The following is a 19,890-nucleotide window of genomic DNA, read 5'->3' on the forward strand; positions in this document are numbered from 1 at the left end:
GATAAGATTTAAAGTAAATGTTAAAGCTATTTTCTGTTAAAGAAATTTTCAAAATTAAACTGAAAATTAAAACTAGTTTTGAAATTAAATGAAAATTGAAGCTATTTTTAGTAGAAAAAATAGACCGGAGAAGTTGCTCTCTCCAAAAGGAAAAATTCTACCATAGACGTGACCAGTGATAATCCTTCTATTTAAAATGATGTCACGTTATCCCAACTGCTAATATAATATTATAATATAATATTATACACCGAAGGATCACTACTGATAATCCTTCTATTAAAAAAAATTAGTGAAGATTGTAAAATTCAAGCAAACTAACAAGTAATTAACAACTAATATACATTTATCAATTTTACAAAAGCCAAAATTTCCTTGCCAAAATTATGAAAAGAAAAATTCCACAAAATATTAAAAAAATAAAAATCCTAATAAAAATTAAAACATAAGCTTACTTTACTAAGTACCCCAATAATCCACATATATATAATACTTTTTTAATTAAGTCCTTATCGCTTCATATCTTTTTGATATTATCCTTAACCTTAATCTTAACATACCTCCCCCTGGCGTACGTTAGCAGCTAGCATAATCATCGCCATCACCGAAGAAAAAGGGAAGCAAGAAAGCAAGAGACTTTTTCTCCTCTTCTTCCTCTAATTCCTTTCCCATTCAACATCCGAATCTTCCGGGTCGGGTATTTTATTCAAATCGACCCGCTCTATGAAAGACTTGAATTCCGAGCTATCAACCGCCGATTTATTATTATTATGATGACTATTATTATTAGTACTATTGCTACTGCTACTGCTACTCCGGTGGTGCTCGACGTCGCCGTCGTCGTGGCTACGGTGATGATGATGATGGTGGTGGTGATGATTCAAAGCTGCCTCCAAAGCATCAACTCTAGCTCCAACCTCCGTCGCTTTCTTCCTAATCGAAGCAGCCGACATATCTTCACATCCACCTCCGATTTCTCTTTCTCCGGCCAAAAGCTCAGGGAAATTCAGCCTCGCCGACGGACCTCTCAAGTAGAAAACCGCGGTATCATAGGCCCGAGCCGCCGCTACAGGTGTGGAATACGAACCGAGCCAAATCCTTGACCTCTTATTCGGTTCTCTTATCTCAGCCACCCATTTCCCCCATTTTCTCATCCTTATCCCCTTATAAACTCTTTCCCCCACCATACCCCCTTCTCCTCCGCCTCCTCCACCGCCTCTCTTCCTCGCCGGCATCGCCTTCTCCATCTCCCCCAAAATTAAGACCGAATTGACGAAATTCCCTCCCCCTACCCCTCCCCGTCCCCCCTGAAAAACCAGAAAAAAAGAAGCGGAGAATAGAGAAATTCAAGGATCTATTTCTCTCCGGGAGGAGAGATTAGTGATCATGGCTATAGCTGCTGCTGGGTGTGGGAAGAGGGTGTCATCGGGGTTTGCTTACACGTTTGATGCCGATTAAATTTTTTTGTTTGGGGGGTTCGGTTATTGGTTTATATAATCCTTTTATTTTGGGGGAAGAAAATAAATTGATGATGGAGAGGAGAAAATCCAAAATCACCGACACAAATCTTTGTGGAAAATGTTTAAAAGGAAAGGGGGTATTGTTGAGGGTAGGAGTCTTAATGTTGTTGCCTTATATGTTTTGTTATTTTTATTGGGTTGGATTTTGGAATGCTAGACCTAGAGAGAGAGAAAGAAAATTTAAAACTACTAAAATTAAGGATTTTTTTTGGAGAAATAAAATACTTATTTAATTGAATACTTTATTTTTGGAGATAAGAAAAAACCTTTACGGGCCGTTTGTTAGGAGGGATATAGGAGGTGGGATAGGGATAAAAAATACGAGATAAGTTATCCCGCGTTTGTTTATGAGATAGAAGAGTGAGACAGATGAGAGATAAGTCTCTTATCCCTCAAATCCTATACCTAGGAAGGGGGGTGGTATAAGGAGGTGGGATAAACTCCTGCGATTTTAATAGGAAAAGTCCATCTTATCCCTCAAATTAATGTTATGTACATAATTTAAATAAGGTTAACATAGTAAAATGTATTATTTTATCTCTATCTCTATCCCACGTACCAAACATTGAATAATAATTCTCGAATTATATTTTTATCCTTATCCCAACTATTTATCCTTGTCCATATCCCAACCTTTATCGTTATCCCTATCCCAATAGAATACCAAACGCCCCGTTAGTTCGGCTGTTAGCTGTTGTAGTTAGTGTTGTTGTTAATGTTTGCGATTTTGATCATATAGACCTTAATGATCAAGTTGGATTTGACCATTCACCGTTAGATCTAGGCTTATTAGAATCCTAAGGTGTAGATTCAAAACATCCTAAGGTTTAGATTTAATAAGCTTAGATCTAACGGTGAATAGAAAGAGAAATAAGGTACTCGTCATAGCAAAACTAGAGATTTTTAGGTTCGGCTCTCAATTTTGACTGTTGATGAACTAAAAATAAATAATTCAGGAATTGATAATATTCTAAACAGTTTTAATTATTTAATTTCTTAATTTTTAGGTTATCTAGATACTTTTTATTAGGAGAGAGAAAATAAACGGTTAGAGAGGGAACGCTCCAAAAAGCATGATTTTGGAAAATCGAAAACGTAGTTCCATAATGTATGTGGTTTGATAACAACCCAAATAAATTTTTCTAGAATGAGAAATAAGAGCAAATTAATAGAAATAATAGTAAGTTGTAATCGGATTAATGACGATTAATGCATGGTTTATGTAGAATCAATGATAGTTAATGTATAGGCAAATATACAATGATGAAGAAAAGGAATGAGTCTCTAGCATTATGTCATACCGTGTGGGCCATGACAAGACATGCCATAATAAGATACGCCCCGATGAGAGCGGGTAAAAGAGACCTGCAATTGTTCTCATGGAGAGCGTACATACGCCACGACAGTTCTAAGAATACCAATTGCGCATTTATAACCATCCATGAATGGGAATAAATACAATTAAATGTCAATTAATAGTCATTGAGGAGAATAAAGACTTGACTGTTCGAATACCTCCACTCCGAGGTATTTATGGATGAATATTGGGATTAATGGAGAATTAATGACACTTAATATCAATTAAAGATGAGTAATGACATGACTGTTCATCTACATCTCCATTTGATAACATCCAAATATTATACATGAGGAAAAGCATAATTAGACAAAAGATGAGGGAGCCGCCATAAGCAAAGATACGCACCAAAAGGGATTAAACATCCAAGGATCCGTCATCCATACTCTTATGAATAAGGATCCGCCGATGAATATCTAGGATATATACAAAAATGCCAAAAGGACAAAGTGGCACTAACATCAGTAATTACGAGAACCGTTACATAATGGTTAATAACCATTAAGAAGTCATTTATTAAACATGACTCTTCACCTGCCTCCCCATTAATGTTGAAGGTTACAGAAACCTATATAAATACTTCAGCTCATTGGGATCAAAGGTACACTTACTGATCCCTCACTTTTGTGCTTATAATTTATTCTCAGAATTATTACTGAATTTTCAGGATTCAGCTTCAAGTTATGCTCTTGTAGAGTGGCAAAAACGGTAGCCAAATTCGCAACATGCTATTCCACTGAACGACTTTTAACAATCATGTCATCCACATAGACTTTCACTTTTTCTTTAATGACATCTCCAAACATCTTGTTTACCAGTCTCTAATAAGTAGCTCCTGCATTTTTTAGACCGAAAGACATCACGTTGTAACCATACGTTCCTTCATTTGTTCGAAAACAAACATTTGCAATATCTTTGGGATTCATAGGAATCTGATGGTACTCTGCTGCAGCATCCAGAAGTGAATAGATAGCATATCCAATAGTTGAGTCAATCAAAATGTCGATGCAAGGTAAAGGATATGAATCCTTCGGGCATGACTTATTTAAGTCCATGAAATCAACGCACATCCTCCACTTTCCATTGGCCTTTTAAACCAATACGACATTGGCAACCCACTCAGTATAAACCACCTTTTTTTATGCTCAAAATCTAGCAGCGTTTTCATTTCGGCTTTGATTACATGTTGCTTATCTAAGCTGTGATTTCTCAGTTTTTGCCTGATATTTAGCGAATGCATCATTAGATTTGGAGATACACCCGTAATATCAGCAGGACACCACACAAAAGCCTGAACATTTGTTTTCAGAGTTGTGATAATATCGGCCTTCGGCTGCTCTAGGATCTTCGAAGCAACCTGGACTGACTTCCCTTCGGCCAACCAAACCGTTTCCAGATCCCCCACTGGCTTGGTTCGTTCACGCTCTTCTACCATAGGATCCTGTGTTGGCTACATTTTTAACGAAGCCAAATAGGTTTCCTGAGCTATCACCTGATTTGCTTGAGCTACAACCATGCCATCTTTCATCGGAATTTGCCAAGCTAGATGGTGAATGGACAAAGCCCCAGCTGATTCAGCTAAGAGCGGGCGCCCTATGATGATATTATATGGAAGCACCGAATCAATAACGAGAAATTTGGCCCTAGATTTCCACTTTACTGGACTATCTCCTATAGATATTTCCAAATAAACATTGCCGAGTAAAGGCACAGTGTGACCAGAGATTCCTACCAATGGTGATAATGTGGGAACTAACCGGTCATGATCAAGGTTCAACACCTCATATGCTTTTTTGTGATAATGTTTACAGAGCTTCCTGTATCAATAAAAACCCTTCGAACTTTATAATCCTCTAAGTTGACCTCAATTACCAAAGCATCGTTATGTGCGTGTCGATTAAAGTTTCTGAAAGAAAAATCAGTTTTAGAGCTAGAAATCCTTCCTTTCCCTTCTCTATTCTTCTTCATTTGGCCAAATGCTCTTCATTTGGCCCCCCAACAATTACATTTATAACTCCCATTGGAGGACAATCACCTTGCTTTTTTTCCCTCGGCTCTCTAACTTTTATGGCATTCTTCAAGAACCAGTCTAACTTTCCAGCTTCGGCCATCTTATTCAACTCGGCTGCCAATTGTCTGCAGTCTACGATGTCATGACCCTTACTTTTATAGAACTCAAAATGCTGACCATTGTGTCTTCGGCCAGATGACTTAAGCTTCAGAGGATATTGAATATGTTTCCCATTGGTTTCCACCCAATACAGAACTTCTTTTCTAGAGGCATTCAAAGGAATAAAATTACGATCAACATGTTGTCTAGCCTTTCTATTCTCTTTTTTGCCCCTGTCACTTTTCCATTCGTTCGGCTGGTGCACCAAACTCAATCTATCCTTTAACAAAGATTTAATCGGTGACCATCCCACTTGACGAAGTCCCTGGATCTTCTCATCAAGTCTGGAAATATGTGAGATCTCCTCGTAGTTAATTCCTTGGACAAATATTTACTTCGGCAGTTCCCTGCCATTGCTTCCACCGGTCCATCCACATTAAGATTTTTAATCTTAATAGCCACTTTCTGGAACCTCTCAACCTATTATTTCAACGATTCACTTGGTTCCTGAACTAAATAGTTCAGATCTTGCATAGTCTTACTTTCAAGAATGGATGTAATGAAGTGGTCATAGAACTCTTGTAACATTTATTTGAACGACCGAATGGATCCTGGCAAGAGTTGGTCGTACCAATAAGCTCATGTAAAGTGGGATCGATCATCCTATTATAGTCTTTTAACACCGGATACTTGAATCCTATGGCCATCGACTGGCCCATGATGTTTGCACTTAGAGGAGTTTCAGTTTCAATTGCCACAGCTCCTTTGGCATGTAATCCTTCATCCTTTATAGCTTGCCTCAGCTCACCCTTGATAAGATTCAACATTTCCTCTTGCAATGAAAGCTCCATTGGCCTTTGTTTTAGCAAACTTGGATTATGATAATCAGGAGATCTAGACTCTCATGAATTTCTTCTTCTTGAGTTGTATTGCTGTCCCCTGCCCTCAGGAGAATCTTGACGATAATGTCTTTGTCTTTTTGGAGACCTTGAATCTTTTCCTCCAGCTGCCAGTTTTAACTTTAATGAAGAAGGTGAGTTTCGGTACCTTCAGTGTTGAGGACTATTCAACTTTTCTCTGGACCTGCCTCTTCTTCTTTCTCATTGATATTCCACCGAAGGATCTCTCTTCCTCGGGCATGTTTTTTTTTTATTATGATGTCTAGTAGTACATGCGATGGAACTTCCATCCTCCTTATTCCTGCCTGCCTTATTTGCTTCTAGCAATTCTAAATGCATTGCTTTCATCTGCGAAACATGCTCAACCCTCAAAATATTCATCGACTCCTGAATAGAGCCCATGTTATAAATGAGTTGTTTCATAAGCCCGTCCATGAAGCAACGTTGTTGAGGATCCAAAGATCCTAAACAAGCTTCGATTTGTTGATCCAAGGCCGGTATAACCAAAAGAGGTGGAATCATATGATTGTTAGAATCTGTCAAACCACGTTTAGGTGTAGATAAAGAGCTTGGAATATCTTCCTTCCTCTGACTAATTGGAACTAGCGAATGAACAATAGGTTGAATAACCTATGGAGCTACATATTGAAGAACAGGTTCCATCGTGGGATGAACGATAGACGAGTGAACATAGACCATTCTGATACGAAATCCAATCCACGCTCACCGCACCAAATGATATCAGAATATCATTTAACTTGCTTAGTTGACACTTCCCAATAGCCTAAAAAGGAGAAAACAGTCAGACATGGGGCCGATGATCGATGAACCCTCTCTGATGCCTAAATTAGTATGAAGAATACGTAATTTAGTAGGAATGCAATAATGTTGTAGTACCTAGAATTGTGTACCTACCTTGTTGATCTCTGTGCTATTTATAGACATTTAAGTTTGTGCTTGATTACACATGTCGTCTTCCAATTGGTCCGGAAGCTATATTTCTGCAATAAGTGACTTTAGCCTGTAACTTAGAGCCCGAGGTCTTTCCCTTTGGTTATTTCTGGAAAAGCCCTTCGTAGTTGGATGGACTGACCGGATATATGAAATAATGGATTTGGGCTTATTTTCTTAAACCCATTTCTTTATTTCATTCCATATCACTAGGCGCAATGGCAATATAGTTGCATATGAATTAGTTAAAAAGGCTAGACGTATCACCAATCTTCTCATTTTAATTTTTAACTAAGGATGTTCCAGATGGGATTGTTGATTTTTACCTGAATAATTAATGTAACTTAACCCATTTTAAATAAAAATGCACTTTCCTATATAAAAAATAATCAATAAATAAAAAGATGAATGATAGTTTTTTTCCAAAAAAATGATAGTTTTCTTAAAATTAAATAAATATAATTTTTTTTCCATTAAAAGTTTCAAAATGAAGCCAAATCTGTCCTGAAGTTTTGGGGCGCTCTATACTACATTTTTATGCTCTAAGAAATATCTTATTATAATTTTGTAAAATAAAAATACTTTATGCTTATTTTGTTTTTCAATTTACTATAAAACCATTAACTTTTACTGATTCACAATTTTGGAACTAATGTGGCGCTATTTTTTAATGAAAATTTTCATGAAAACTCTAAAACAAATTATAATAAACCTAATCCAACACTATACTTTATATTTGATAAACTGTTTGATCTGCAGGGGGAGAGGTTAAAAGGGACTGGGGGGAGTGGTTGAAGGCCCCGATTAAGAGGGGTGGTGATCAGAGTGGGGCTAAGTGGTTGAGGGAGGGATCTAGAGGGGAACTGTCAGACCGGGGAAGGGGAGGGCGTGGTAACCTAGGGGGAGGGAGTTCGGGAATATTCCGGGATATAACAAATGTGGGGGCGGGTAGGGGTGAAAGAACCATACCGACAAGGGTGGTGTCAGGGGAGGTGGAGGTGGGTATCTGTCCCATTTTGGGTTCGTTCCTTAGGATACCCACAGGGGGAGAGCCATAGGAGGAGGGGGGGAGAAGTGAATGAGGAGGATCAGGAGGATACAGAGATGGAGTTACAAGAAGCAAGAAAGAGGAGAAGGGAGGGGAGTCAGGTAGGAGTGAAGGATACAGGAATTCCAATTCCAGAAAAGGATATGGAGAGCCCTAACGTAAACTTTTCGGCGAGCCCTAGTGCACAGGGCCGCTGGTTGGAATGAGTTGTATCAGTTGGAACTGTCGTGGCCTGGGAAACCATCGGGCGGTTCATTAATTGAAGGAGATTGTTTCTTCCCAAAAACTAGTTCTTTTATTTTTAATGGAAACACTTGTAGAGGATCACAGAATTGTCAGTCTCAAACAACAACTGAAGTTTGAGGGAGCCTTCCCTGTAAATAGAAGGGGGTGGAGTGGGGGTCTAGCTTTGTTTTGGACAGGGGGAATTCAAGTAAGTGTGAAGAGTTATTTAGAACATCATATAGATGCAGTTATAAATGATAGTGTGCGTGGCGATTGGAGGTTGGTAGGTTTTTATGGTTTTGCTGAACGCAGCAGACACAGAGAGTCTTGGGAGCTGCTAAAGAGATTAGCAGGAGAGTCACATCTACCGTGGGTGATCATAGGGGATTTTAATTGCATTCTTTTCCCTACCTATATGATGAGGGACTTTCGTCAGACAATTGAAGATTGTTGGGTGACAAAATTAGAGCTTAAAGGAAACCAGTTTACTTGGGAGAGGGGTGGAGGTACTGATATATGGGTTCGAGAGAAACTGGATAGGGTTTTGCATCTGCAGGCTGGATCAACATGTTTGCTAACTATCAATTTAATTCTTGCATGTCGGGGTATTTAGATCATCTTCCTCTTGTACTTTGAATGACCCAACAGGAGTCACATCAAAGGCCAAAGAGGTTTTATTTTAAGGAAATTTGGCTGAAAGAACAGGAGTTCAAGGACCCGGTGATTAGTAGTTGGAATAGTCAGGGTCAAAGGCTTGTGCCTGTGAAATTAAGGAGTGTGGGAGGCAAATGACGGAATGGGGGAAAAGTTATAACTTGAGATTCAAGAGCCGTATCAGAAAATGGAGGAATCAAATGCAGGCTTTACATGGTAAGGGAGACAGGGCTTCAATAGCGCAGTTCTTCTTAGCCAAACGAAGGCTGAATGAGGTCTTGGAAGTAGAGGAGAGATTTTGGAAGCAGAGGGCCAAAGTGTTCTGGTTGACAGAGGGGGATAGAAATACTCAGTTTTTTTCATGCTAGTGTCAAAGCAAGGAGACAACAAAACTCAATTGTCTCCCTTTGTGATGACTCTGGAATGGAATTTACAAATCAGGGTGAGTTAATGGGTTTGGCCCATCAATACTTTCAAGAAGTATTAACCAGACCCGTCACTGCTCAGAATGAAACTACTAATGTTATTGAAGTTGTGATTGACTCGGCGACAAATGAGATGCTCACGACACCTTTTGAGATTGATGAATTCAAGAATGCACTATTCTCGATGAGTCCAAACAAATCCCCTAGGGGCCTGATGGGTTGAACCCTGGGTTTTTCCAATCTTTCTGGGATATCATTGAGAAGGACTTGGCTGTACCCTGCGCAGAGTGGCCAAATGCAGGGAGGTTCCCTTCTGATCTAAATGATACCACTATTATTCTTATTCCAAATACCGCTAACCCTAGATTGCTGAAGGATTTTTGTTATCTCCCTGTGTAATGTGATGTACAAAGTAGTGGCAAAGGGCTTGGCTAACCGCTTGAAGGGGGTCCTGCCTAGAATAATTGGGGATACACAATCTGCTTTTGTTCCTGGTCGGTCTATAATTGACAATGTGCAGGTGGCCTTCGAATCCATTCACTTCATGAAGAGGCAAAATAGAGGAAGAAAGGGTCAGGTGGCTCTTAAAATTGATATTAGTAAGGCCTATGACAGGGTTGATTGGGATTTTTTTTGAAGATTGTAATGTTTTGAATGGGCTTTAATGACATTTGGATCAAATGGATGATGTTGTGTGTCACTTTGGTTAGGTATAGGGTGGCAGTGAATGGAGAATTTACTGAGCAGATCATCCCGGGCAGGGGTCTCAGGTAAGAAGACCCGCTGTCACCTTACCTATTCATTCTGTGCGCAGAAGTTCTATCCAAACTAATTAGGAGAGCTGAGAGCGAGGGATTGTTGTCTGGCTGTCGTATTTGTCACATAGCGCCATCAGTTACACACTTTTTTGTGTGTGCAGATGATAACTTTCGGTTCTTTGGAGCTTCGACAAGTGAAGCAGGAAAAGTTTTGAGCATCCTGACTGAGTATGATAGGGCATCTGGTCAGGCAGTAAATCGAAATAAGTTAGGGATTTTCTTTAGTTCGAATGTGAGTGGGAATCTGGAAAATGAAATCAAAGGCATTTTGCAGGTCCATACCCCTTTGGATACTGGGAGATATCTTGGTCTCCCGTCACTGATTGGGCGGTCGAAAAGGTGCATTTTCAAGTTCCTGATTGATAGACTACGTTAGAAGTTTGGAGCCTGGGGTCTCAGATTTCTATCTCAGGCTGGCAAAAAGGTGTTTCTTAAGTCAGTGGCTCAGGCTTTAACTACCTTCTGTATGAGTACATTCCTTTTACCCTTGTCTATTTGTGATGAGCTTCAAAAATTGATGAACTCCTTTTGGTGGGGTTTAAAACCTGAGGGAAAAAGGAGTATTCATTGGTTTGATTGGGCTAAATTATGTCGACCAAAGGATGTAGGAGGCATGGGTTTCAAAGATCTGCACATGTTTAACTTGGCATTGCTAGGAAAGCAGGGCTGGAAGCTAGTGAGTGAGCCAAATACTTTAGTAAGTAAAGTTTTCAAAGCTAAATATTTTCCAAAGGAAGATTTACTTTTCTCCAAATTAGGCAATAATCCGAGTATGGTTTGGAGAAGTATGTGGAATGGGTTGCGGGTATTGAAAAATGGGCTAAGATGGAGAGTGGGAGATGGTAAGACCATTAGAGTCTGGAAGGATGCATGAGTACCCAAACTTGATGATTTTTGCATAAACTCATTTTTGTTCCCTGGGATGCAGGATATAAGAGTTGACGACCTGTTACTTGAAAATGGGAGGGGATGAGATCTAGATAGGCTTCATGGGTGTTTAAATGAAGCAGAAGTGAGTGTTATTAGTGATATCATCCTACCTTTTGATGTGAGAGAAGACACTAGGGTGTGGCACTGGTCGAAAGATGGTTTCTATACCATGAGGTCGGGATATACTGAAGGGATGAAGGGGGAGGAAGAAGAAGTGGGTAATGAGGGCTGGAGAAGTTTGTGGAGGTTGGATGTCCCCTCTAAGCTTAAATTGTTTATCTGGCATATCTGCTCAGACTGCTTACCCACAAGAGCCGGATTGGCTCAAAGACGTATTCCCATCACGACTGAATGCCCTGTATGTGTGGAGCAGGATGAAACGGCTAACCATTTATTTATTGATTGCAGCTTTGCAGGTGATTTATGGAGGATAGCCGGCTTACCAACCCCTCAACTTGGAGGACAAACTGTTGCTGATTGGCTATTGTGTGAATTATGCATACCAGATCAAACCAGGCTCATCCGGACGTGTTATGCTTTAAAGACTATTTAGGATCACCGGAACCGGGTATTATGGCATATGGAATGGTGGCCTGTGGACACCAGTTGGCGACTTGGGTTTGAAGAGTACCGCGAATGGAGGGCGTTTCAGCGTGGAACCAGTGCCAACCCCACGATTAGGTAGCACATCACGGCATGGAACATTTTGACCCGTCAATCACAGATCATCGGCTTCGGCAACCCCACGACTAATCCCGCAGGTATTAACCAGACTCTCCTTTCCCGTTTCTGTTCCCTCTCCGAAATGGAAGCCCCCAGCGTTAGGTTCAATTAAATGTAATGTTAACGGGGCGTTGTTCATGGAGGAGGGGTGTTGTGGGATGGGAGCAGTGGTTATGGATGGAATGGGAGCATTTTTATTTTGTAGCAGCAGCTGTGTCACAGGCTCCAGGGAGCCTCGAGTAGTCGAGGCATTAGCATTAAGAACTAGCATGATTTGGTTGATGGCTTTCCATTACACACATGTTGAATTTGAGTCTCATGCAAAAGTAGTTGTGGATGCAATTCTGTCAAGCAAAAGAGACATCTCGGAGTTTGGATCTCTAATTCATGATTGTCGTTTTATTCTAGGATCCAATCCCGATTTTAAATTGTCATTTATTCCTCGTTTAGCGAATAGGGCGGCTCATTTGGTAGCTAGGCAGGCCTATTCCAATGCTAGCGATTTTGTATCTTCTGAAGTGCCGGAATGGTTGTTAAACACTATTATTGAGGATGTGAATCCTATTGTTATATGATATTTCCGATTTTTGGGTTAAAAAAAACTATTCTGAAAAGTCGAACTAAACAACCATTAAAATGTAAATAAGATGATCTCCAATATAGATACTTAGAAGAGTGCTTGATAATATGATAATTGTTTTTTATAACTTTCAAAATGGGTGGTATTTGCTTAAAATTTTCTAATAAGGTTGTCAGCCTTTTTTTAATATAAAAAATGATGTACTTAATTATTATTGGTGTTCTTTTTTTACAATGTTTATAATTAAAATAAATTATATATAAAGTAATAATTTGTGAGGGCAATTGTGACAACTTTTTAAGTTACTTAGGCTCTGTTCTTTATTGCTGAAAAAAACTGAACTGAACTGAACTGAACTGAATTGAATTGAACTGAACTGAATTGAACTGAACTGAACTGAACTGAATACTGCTGAATACTGAACTGAACTGAACTGAATTTAACTGAATACTACTGAACTTAACTGATACTACCGAACTGAACCGAACTAAACAATAATGATGATATTAGACTTTAAAATAATTTAATTGATAATATTGGACATTAATAAACTTATAATAATAATAATGATGGTTCTAATAAATTTAATAATATCAATAATAAATAAATAAATATATTATTAAAGATAAAACTAAATTCAATATCAAATAAAAGCTCGGCTTGATAAAATTTTGGCTCGATAAAAGCCTATAAAATTAAATAAAAATGAGTCTAATTTAAATTAAAAATACAAATTACATACAAACACAAATTTACATATAATTTAAAGCCTATGAAATCAAATACAAATTTTTATATGAATACAAACTCTTAACTTTTTATTCTAATTAAGGGTTAAAGTGTAAAAATATCCCTAACGTTTTGGGTCATGGGTAATTTTACCCCTAACATCTAAAATGGTGCAATTTTATCCCTAACATTGATAAATTCGATAAATTTGAGTGCAATTCCTAATATTTAAATATGGAAGCATACTTTAGTTTAATTTTTTTATTAAACGATATATACTTTAATAAACTATCATTTCTTAACTTTTATCTAATTTTTTTTTGATAATGATAAACTATAAATAATAATAATAATAAATTAAATAATAATAATTATTATAATAAATTATATATAAATAATTATAATATAATAAACAAGGATAAATTACTGAATACTGAAACTGAATACTGAAACTGGATGCTGAAACTGAATGCTGAACTGAACTGAACTGAATTGAACTGAACTGAACTGAATTGTTACTGAAATTAAGTGATAAAGAACAGAGCCTTACTATTGGAGCATTTTTTAACAAAAGTTGTCAAAAATGATTTGGATGATTCAAGAAATAAAATATTATATTTTAATATGATGTGTTAAGTTTTGACACTTTTTAAAGCAACATCTATTGGAGATATTCTAATGTTATATTAACATAACCGAGTTTTATATTTAAAATTAGGGTTAAGGTGCAAAAATACCCCTAACTTTTTGGACCAAAAGCAATTTTACCCCTAACGTTTAAAATTATGCAATTTTACCCCTAACGTTGATAAATTGGGTCAATTTGAGAAATAATTGATGAAACTGTCTTTTCGGTCATGAATCTTATCATCTACACTTTACACGTACGCCATTTTATCAGTAACAAATCACAAACATATGTTGGAAAGTGAATAAATAAATAAATATATATAATGTCTTTTGTACGAATTGGACAAAAAAATTCAAAAAATTCACCGAATTCATAAATATTAATCTCCAATTCTATTATTAAATTACAAAAAAAAAGGGTAAATAATTATAAGGTCCTTGTGTTTTTACTTAATACGCTACTTAGTCCCTATGTTTTTAGAAATAATTATATAGTCCTCCAGTTTTTGCTTTTGTGAACTCCTTAATCCTTATGCTTGGGTCAAAGGTCAAACTATATTAAATAAATTTTAAAATACCAAAATTACCTTTTACTTTATGTTTTAATAATAAAATATCTATTTTTCCTATTTTATATTTTTTTCTTTTTTCATACGTAATCACAATCTCTCCAATATAAAGTAATTGATTTATTAATTTTTATATAATTATAGAACTTTAATTTAATAACGTAAAATTTATTGACTAAAAAAATGAATGAAAAATATTTCAAAATTATTAAAATAGGAGTAAGACTATCATTATAAAAAGTTTTTACAATTCTAATAAATTTTACCAAATAAAGAAAAAAAATATATATGATTTTTAAAAAATTTATAATAATATTTAATGTTAGTTTAAAATATTATATTAAAAGAATAAAGAAAAAAATAATTACAATTTAAGAAAATTAATAATATATTTTTTTAAGTATATTAATTTCGGTGTATATGTAATTCAAAAAGTTCATTAAAATTAATTAGATTAAATTTGAAATTAAAAGATAAAAATTTTATGTATATATAACTAGAGACAATTTTAGAATTTCATTCCTAAAAACATATGGAAGGATTAAAGAATTGATTAAGATAAAACTTAAGGACCTTATAATAATATGATGGACTTACTAACGTGTTAAGTAAAAACATAAGGACCTTATAATTATTTACCCAAAAAAAACATGAAAATCTGTTTTTTTAGAACTAATTGATATGCAATTGGTGCAGAATATGTAACAAAAATATCTGTGTTTTATAATAGTGTTTGAAATTGACCAAAATACACAATTTTTCTTATTCTGTGAATCTACTTTGAAGAGGAAGAGAGAAGTTTGTCTTCATTTTTTCTCCTCCCGCTCGGTTAGATTTACTGTTTTTTTATTATTGTTATTTTTTTCTGTTTGTGTTCATATACTTCATCTGATCTCTTTATTCACTTGAATTGTATCAGTTCTATATTATTCTTTCGTTTATACTTTTTTGAATTTAGTACGAACGGAAACGACTTATCTTGTTCGTGGATCAATGGATCTACGTGGTTGCAACAAAAGAAATGATTTACATCCGAATGTTCAGAATGACTTAAATGATGATGAGTGGATTGCATATGCTTTTCTACGGATTTGGATTTATGAGAAGTATATTTTTTCTTGTTCTTTTATGTTTTTAATACCTTTTATGGTTATTTCTGCTCTTTATAGTCGTTTTAGTGCCTTTATGGATCTTGTAAGGTTTTTATTCATTATGCTTGTTTGTTGTACTTGTTGTTTGTTCATCTATTGAAGATACAACTATTTCCATAAAAAAAAGGATAAAATTGCTCTTAGCTAGCAACGTTAGGGGTAAAATTGCACAATTTTAGGGGTAAAATTACTTCTCATCCAAAACGTTAAGGGTATTTTTGCAACCTAACCCTTAAAATTAACTTTTTTAAAAAAAAAATTATGAAATGTTTAGTTTACGTTTGTTTTTATTTTTCGAAATTGTTTTTTTGCCTTTTAATTCTAACATGAGCCAAAAAGTGTATGCTAAAAATTCGAAATAACTGTTTTTAATAGAAAAATCAATTAATATTTATTACTTAAGAGCAACGGAAAATAATAAAACAACTAACAGTAATAACAAACAACAAACTATAAATAAGAACAAGTGACATAAACGGAATCTTTAATGTGATAAAAAAATTTCAAAAATTTAATTCATCAAAACCAAATGATGAGAAGTCTTAAGATCCGTTTTGGTTCAGTCATTTACAGTTTGCTTGCTGTTGTTTTTTTTTTTTTTTGATAGTAAAGCTTCATCATTTCAATAGATAACAAAGTACAAGTACATCACGAAAAGAGTAAGGAAAAAAACCTTACACAAGTACAGGCTAATGCCTAATACAACGTCCATAGAGGCAATAAAAACACTACAAAGAGTAAAAATAACCATAAAAGGTACAACTAAAACAATAAAACAACAAAACCCATACTTTTCAGGAATCCAACTCCGCAAGAAGACAACTGCAAACCAATCGTCATCATTTAATCCCTTCCGGCTACTCGGATCTGAGTCCGTTTTACTGGTGCAATCCCGTAGATCTGTAAATCTACGAATAAAATAATACGTTTCCGCTCTTGCTAAACCCGAAAAGAGCGTAAACGACAGAGATATAGCTAACATGTGCGAATCAGACGGAGGAAATCCAATGAAAAAGTGTGGATTCAGCTAAGACAAAAGGAAAACACCGGAAAAAACTAGAAAATCAGAAATAAAGCCATAGATGGGAGGAGGAAGAAGAAAGACAAGCTTCCTCCTCCCCCTTTAACTAGATCTAGCTTCTTTGTTCAAGCCTAAAAATTTCAACCTTCACGTCTGGAAAAGAAAGGAGTAGAGAGCAGAGAAGAAGAAAGGAAGCAAGAGGGAGGAGAGGGGAGAGGGTAGGCGGCAAGGGAAGATGAGGGTGCCTAGAGAGAAGCCAGACCTTCTCTCTCTAGGCATAGAAAGATTTAACTAACTCGTTTATTTTAGTTTGTTTCTCAACTCACTCACCAACACACTCAACACTTCACTAGCTCTATCATTAATTATCAATTCACTCAAATAATTTGATTTCCTCACTCAGTTTGCTTGCTGTTGTTGATAATATATATCAATTGATTTTTTTTTTTGTTCTCTAAAATGAATTATTTTTATTTTTATTTTGTATTTGAAATTAAAGAGCAAAAAAAGAAAGTGTCATTTAGAATGATTTTAGGCGATGGGATATTGTGTGGTGAATGGGCGATGGGTGGGGGTGGAGGTGTCTTTTGCTGCCGACTGTACTGCGCTGGTGGATTTAAAATTAAAATAATTCTCAATATATAAAGCAGGCATGGATAAATGGATACTTTTATATTTCATCATTATTTTATTATGTTACTCATAAATTAATTTCTATCCTAATTTATTTTTTAAAATCCCTTCCAGAATCAGTCAATGTTTTTTTTTAATTGATTCATCTCAGTTTGTCTCCTATACTAACATTGGACATTGTTTATAAAACACAGATCTTCAAATCGAATTGGAGTTGTATAAAGTGAACTTAAACATCAAATTAGTAAAAAATTGTAAAATATCCACCATATGCTTTATGGTTTCGATTTAGGAAGTTACGTATTGGGTAGGGTTATGTTTTGTCAATATGTAAGAATATTCTTTTTAAAAATAAAAATACGATTGTTTGTAATCAGAACTTAACAATGTAATTTAAAATATTTTATTTTATAAATAAAACATATCATAAACTTTTTTTAAGAACATATCATAGACTTATATTTGCAAACTTTTAAACTATATATATGTATTTACAAATTGCACAACCACATGCATTTTGTGTGTACTTTTACCCTCCTCAAGATACTTTAGAAATGCTTTCGCGATACCTTTAATGGGATATGCATTTTCCTTTATCTCGAGGGATTATAGCTGCTATGAATGAGTTTAAATTCTGCCCCTCTCAAATTTTTCCAAACGTATGGTTATAGCCAATACAAGATCCATGAAATGAATGAACGAAAATGAATACGTCACTATTTTCTATATATAATAAATAAAGTATAATTTTTATCCTAATTTAAAAATTCTAGACCCAATTCATAAATCCTAAATTCTACAAAAAAAAATGATACGCCTCTAATTTATAAATAATAATCCTTAAAATATATTAAAAATAATAATTTACATAATCTGATTATTTAATATAATTATAAATTAATTTTTTAAAATATATTTTCTATGTAAATTTCCTTATTAAGTATAGCTCAGTTTTTTTTTTAAAAAAAATTTAATACAAGTAAAATCCAAATTTAGAGAATTATTTCACATTTCTATATATTATGGATATAGGAAGTATGGAATGGTATCTTTAGATACCTTTATTATTTTTATATATACTATAATTGAAACGAGTCATTATGGACCCTACAAAAACATTATTATGTACCATAAAATTGAAATTTTTATTGAGCCTACCAATATTTGCAGAACGATACTTTTTCTACATATGAATTAAAAAATAACAAAAGTGTGATATATATGTTAGAGATAATATTTAGATTATATCTACGGATAATTATGCACCAACTAAACAGAGTTGTATTCGCTATATAACTCTATTTAGGTGCAGAGATAATATTCTTATTATCTCTAATATTAGATATAAGAGTTGTAATCTAACTATACGACTAATTAGGTCAGACAAACCTAATTAGAATACACTTTGTATCTGTCATATAAATACATCTAATTAATACGAATCCTAATCAAGGGAATCATTCAATCAATCCTCTCTCTCTCTTTAATTACCGAAATTCCAACATGGTATCACAAGCAGATCACGGTTCTAATCCGTCTGCCTCCGCTTCCGCATCAGTTCCGTTGAATTCCCTTCATGGGGTGGATGTTGCTTCAATCGAACAACCTTCGGCTTCTGTTTTTCAGGCCGATGCAATCTCCCCAACAACCATACGAACTCCGGCTGCCGCGGGAAATGCCTCGTTTTTCCTCAGCTCCGCCGCCGGAAGTTCGACCTTCCTCACGCCGCCGCCGTCGGCCACTGCTACGATGTCTCCTTTTCCGCAAGGGAGCTTCGCGTCTGAGTTCACAGTTAATACGGAATCTGCCGCGTCCTTGCAACCGTCCTCCGGCTGGCGATTTGAGTCGCCGTTTACAACAGCAGCCCCGTCGTCTGTAACGTCAACTTACTTATTTGACAAACATGACGCGAGAGTGTTTCCTCGGTTTCGACAAAATCAGCAACGATAAGGGTCTCCACCGCGGAACATCCACAACTGTTTCCTCCCCTGGGTAATTTTTCTCAACCCCCAATCAGACCTGGTTTTGGACCTCCACCCTCTTACCATAGCTCACAATTGCCTTCCATGTTCACAAATCCTTCCTCTGAACCCTTTATGGAAAACCCTAATCCTAATCATATCCCTAATTTTTATCACAACCAGGCCCCTCCTCCAAACTATTCCACATATTCGAACACTAATGCAAATTCTGTCACCCAACTCATGCCCCTCCGGCACACATGCAAACACATATTAAGCTCACCCCACACAACTATAAGGCGTGGAGAATGGCCATTGTCTCCCACCTTAAGGATCATCACTATTTTGATCACATCACAAGTAATACCCCACCACCACCTAAATTTATATCTCGAGGTGGATTCATGCTAAATAATGATAATATGCTTCTCAATCCTGAGTACACTGCATGGGATGATCTTGAAAATGTTGTTATGTCACTGTTGTTGCATTCAATTACTGAAGAAGTATACTCCATTATCACTTGTTTTCATTACTCTCATGATATATGGGTAGCTTTAGAGACAACGTACGGTATCATTACTGATAGTAAACAATTTCAACTTAGCATTGAATTACATGAACTTGAGCAGAATGATCTGTCCATTAGTGAATACATGCAAAAGCTTAAATCCATTCTAGATGATTTGGCTGCTTCTGGAAATCCTTATCCTATGCACCTTCTACCTACCCTTCTCTATAAGAATGTCAATGAAGTATTCAAATCAAGAATTCAGAATCTTGTAACTCAAAGAGGTATCCATATTGATTATTATGAGCTGCTAAGTAAACTGAAAACAATAGAAGGAATGGTTCAGTCCACCAAAAAGTCAACATTCATGCTTCCCGTGCCTAACCCGAGTTCGCACGAAGCACATGTTTCAACAAAACCAAAAACAAAAAAACGGAGAGGAGGC

General features: G+C 35.9%; 1 protein-coding gene across 1 annotated transcript; it reads right to left on the reverse strand.

Moving 5' to 3' along the window:
• Positions 1-307: 307 nt before the first annotated feature.
• LOC136230522 (ethylene-responsive transcription factor RAP2-10-like) lies at positions 308-1,262 on the reverse strand. The gene has a single exon (XM_066019603.1). The coding sequence runs from the start codon at positions 1,245-1,247 to the stop codon at positions 657-659; it is 591 nt and encodes a 196-aa protein (XP_065875675.1). The 5' UTR covers positions 1,248-1,262; the 3' UTR covers positions 308-656.
• Between the last annotated feature and the right edge of the window lie 18,628 nt (positions 1,263-19,890).

Source organism: Euphorbia lathyris, chromosome 5, assembly GCF_963576675.1.
Source record: "Euphorbia lathyris chromosome 5, ddEupLath1.1, whole genome shotgun sequence".
NCBI classification, from domain to species: Eukaryota; Viridiplantae; Streptophyta; class Magnoliopsida; order Malpighiales; family Euphorbiaceae; genus Euphorbia; species Euphorbia lathyris.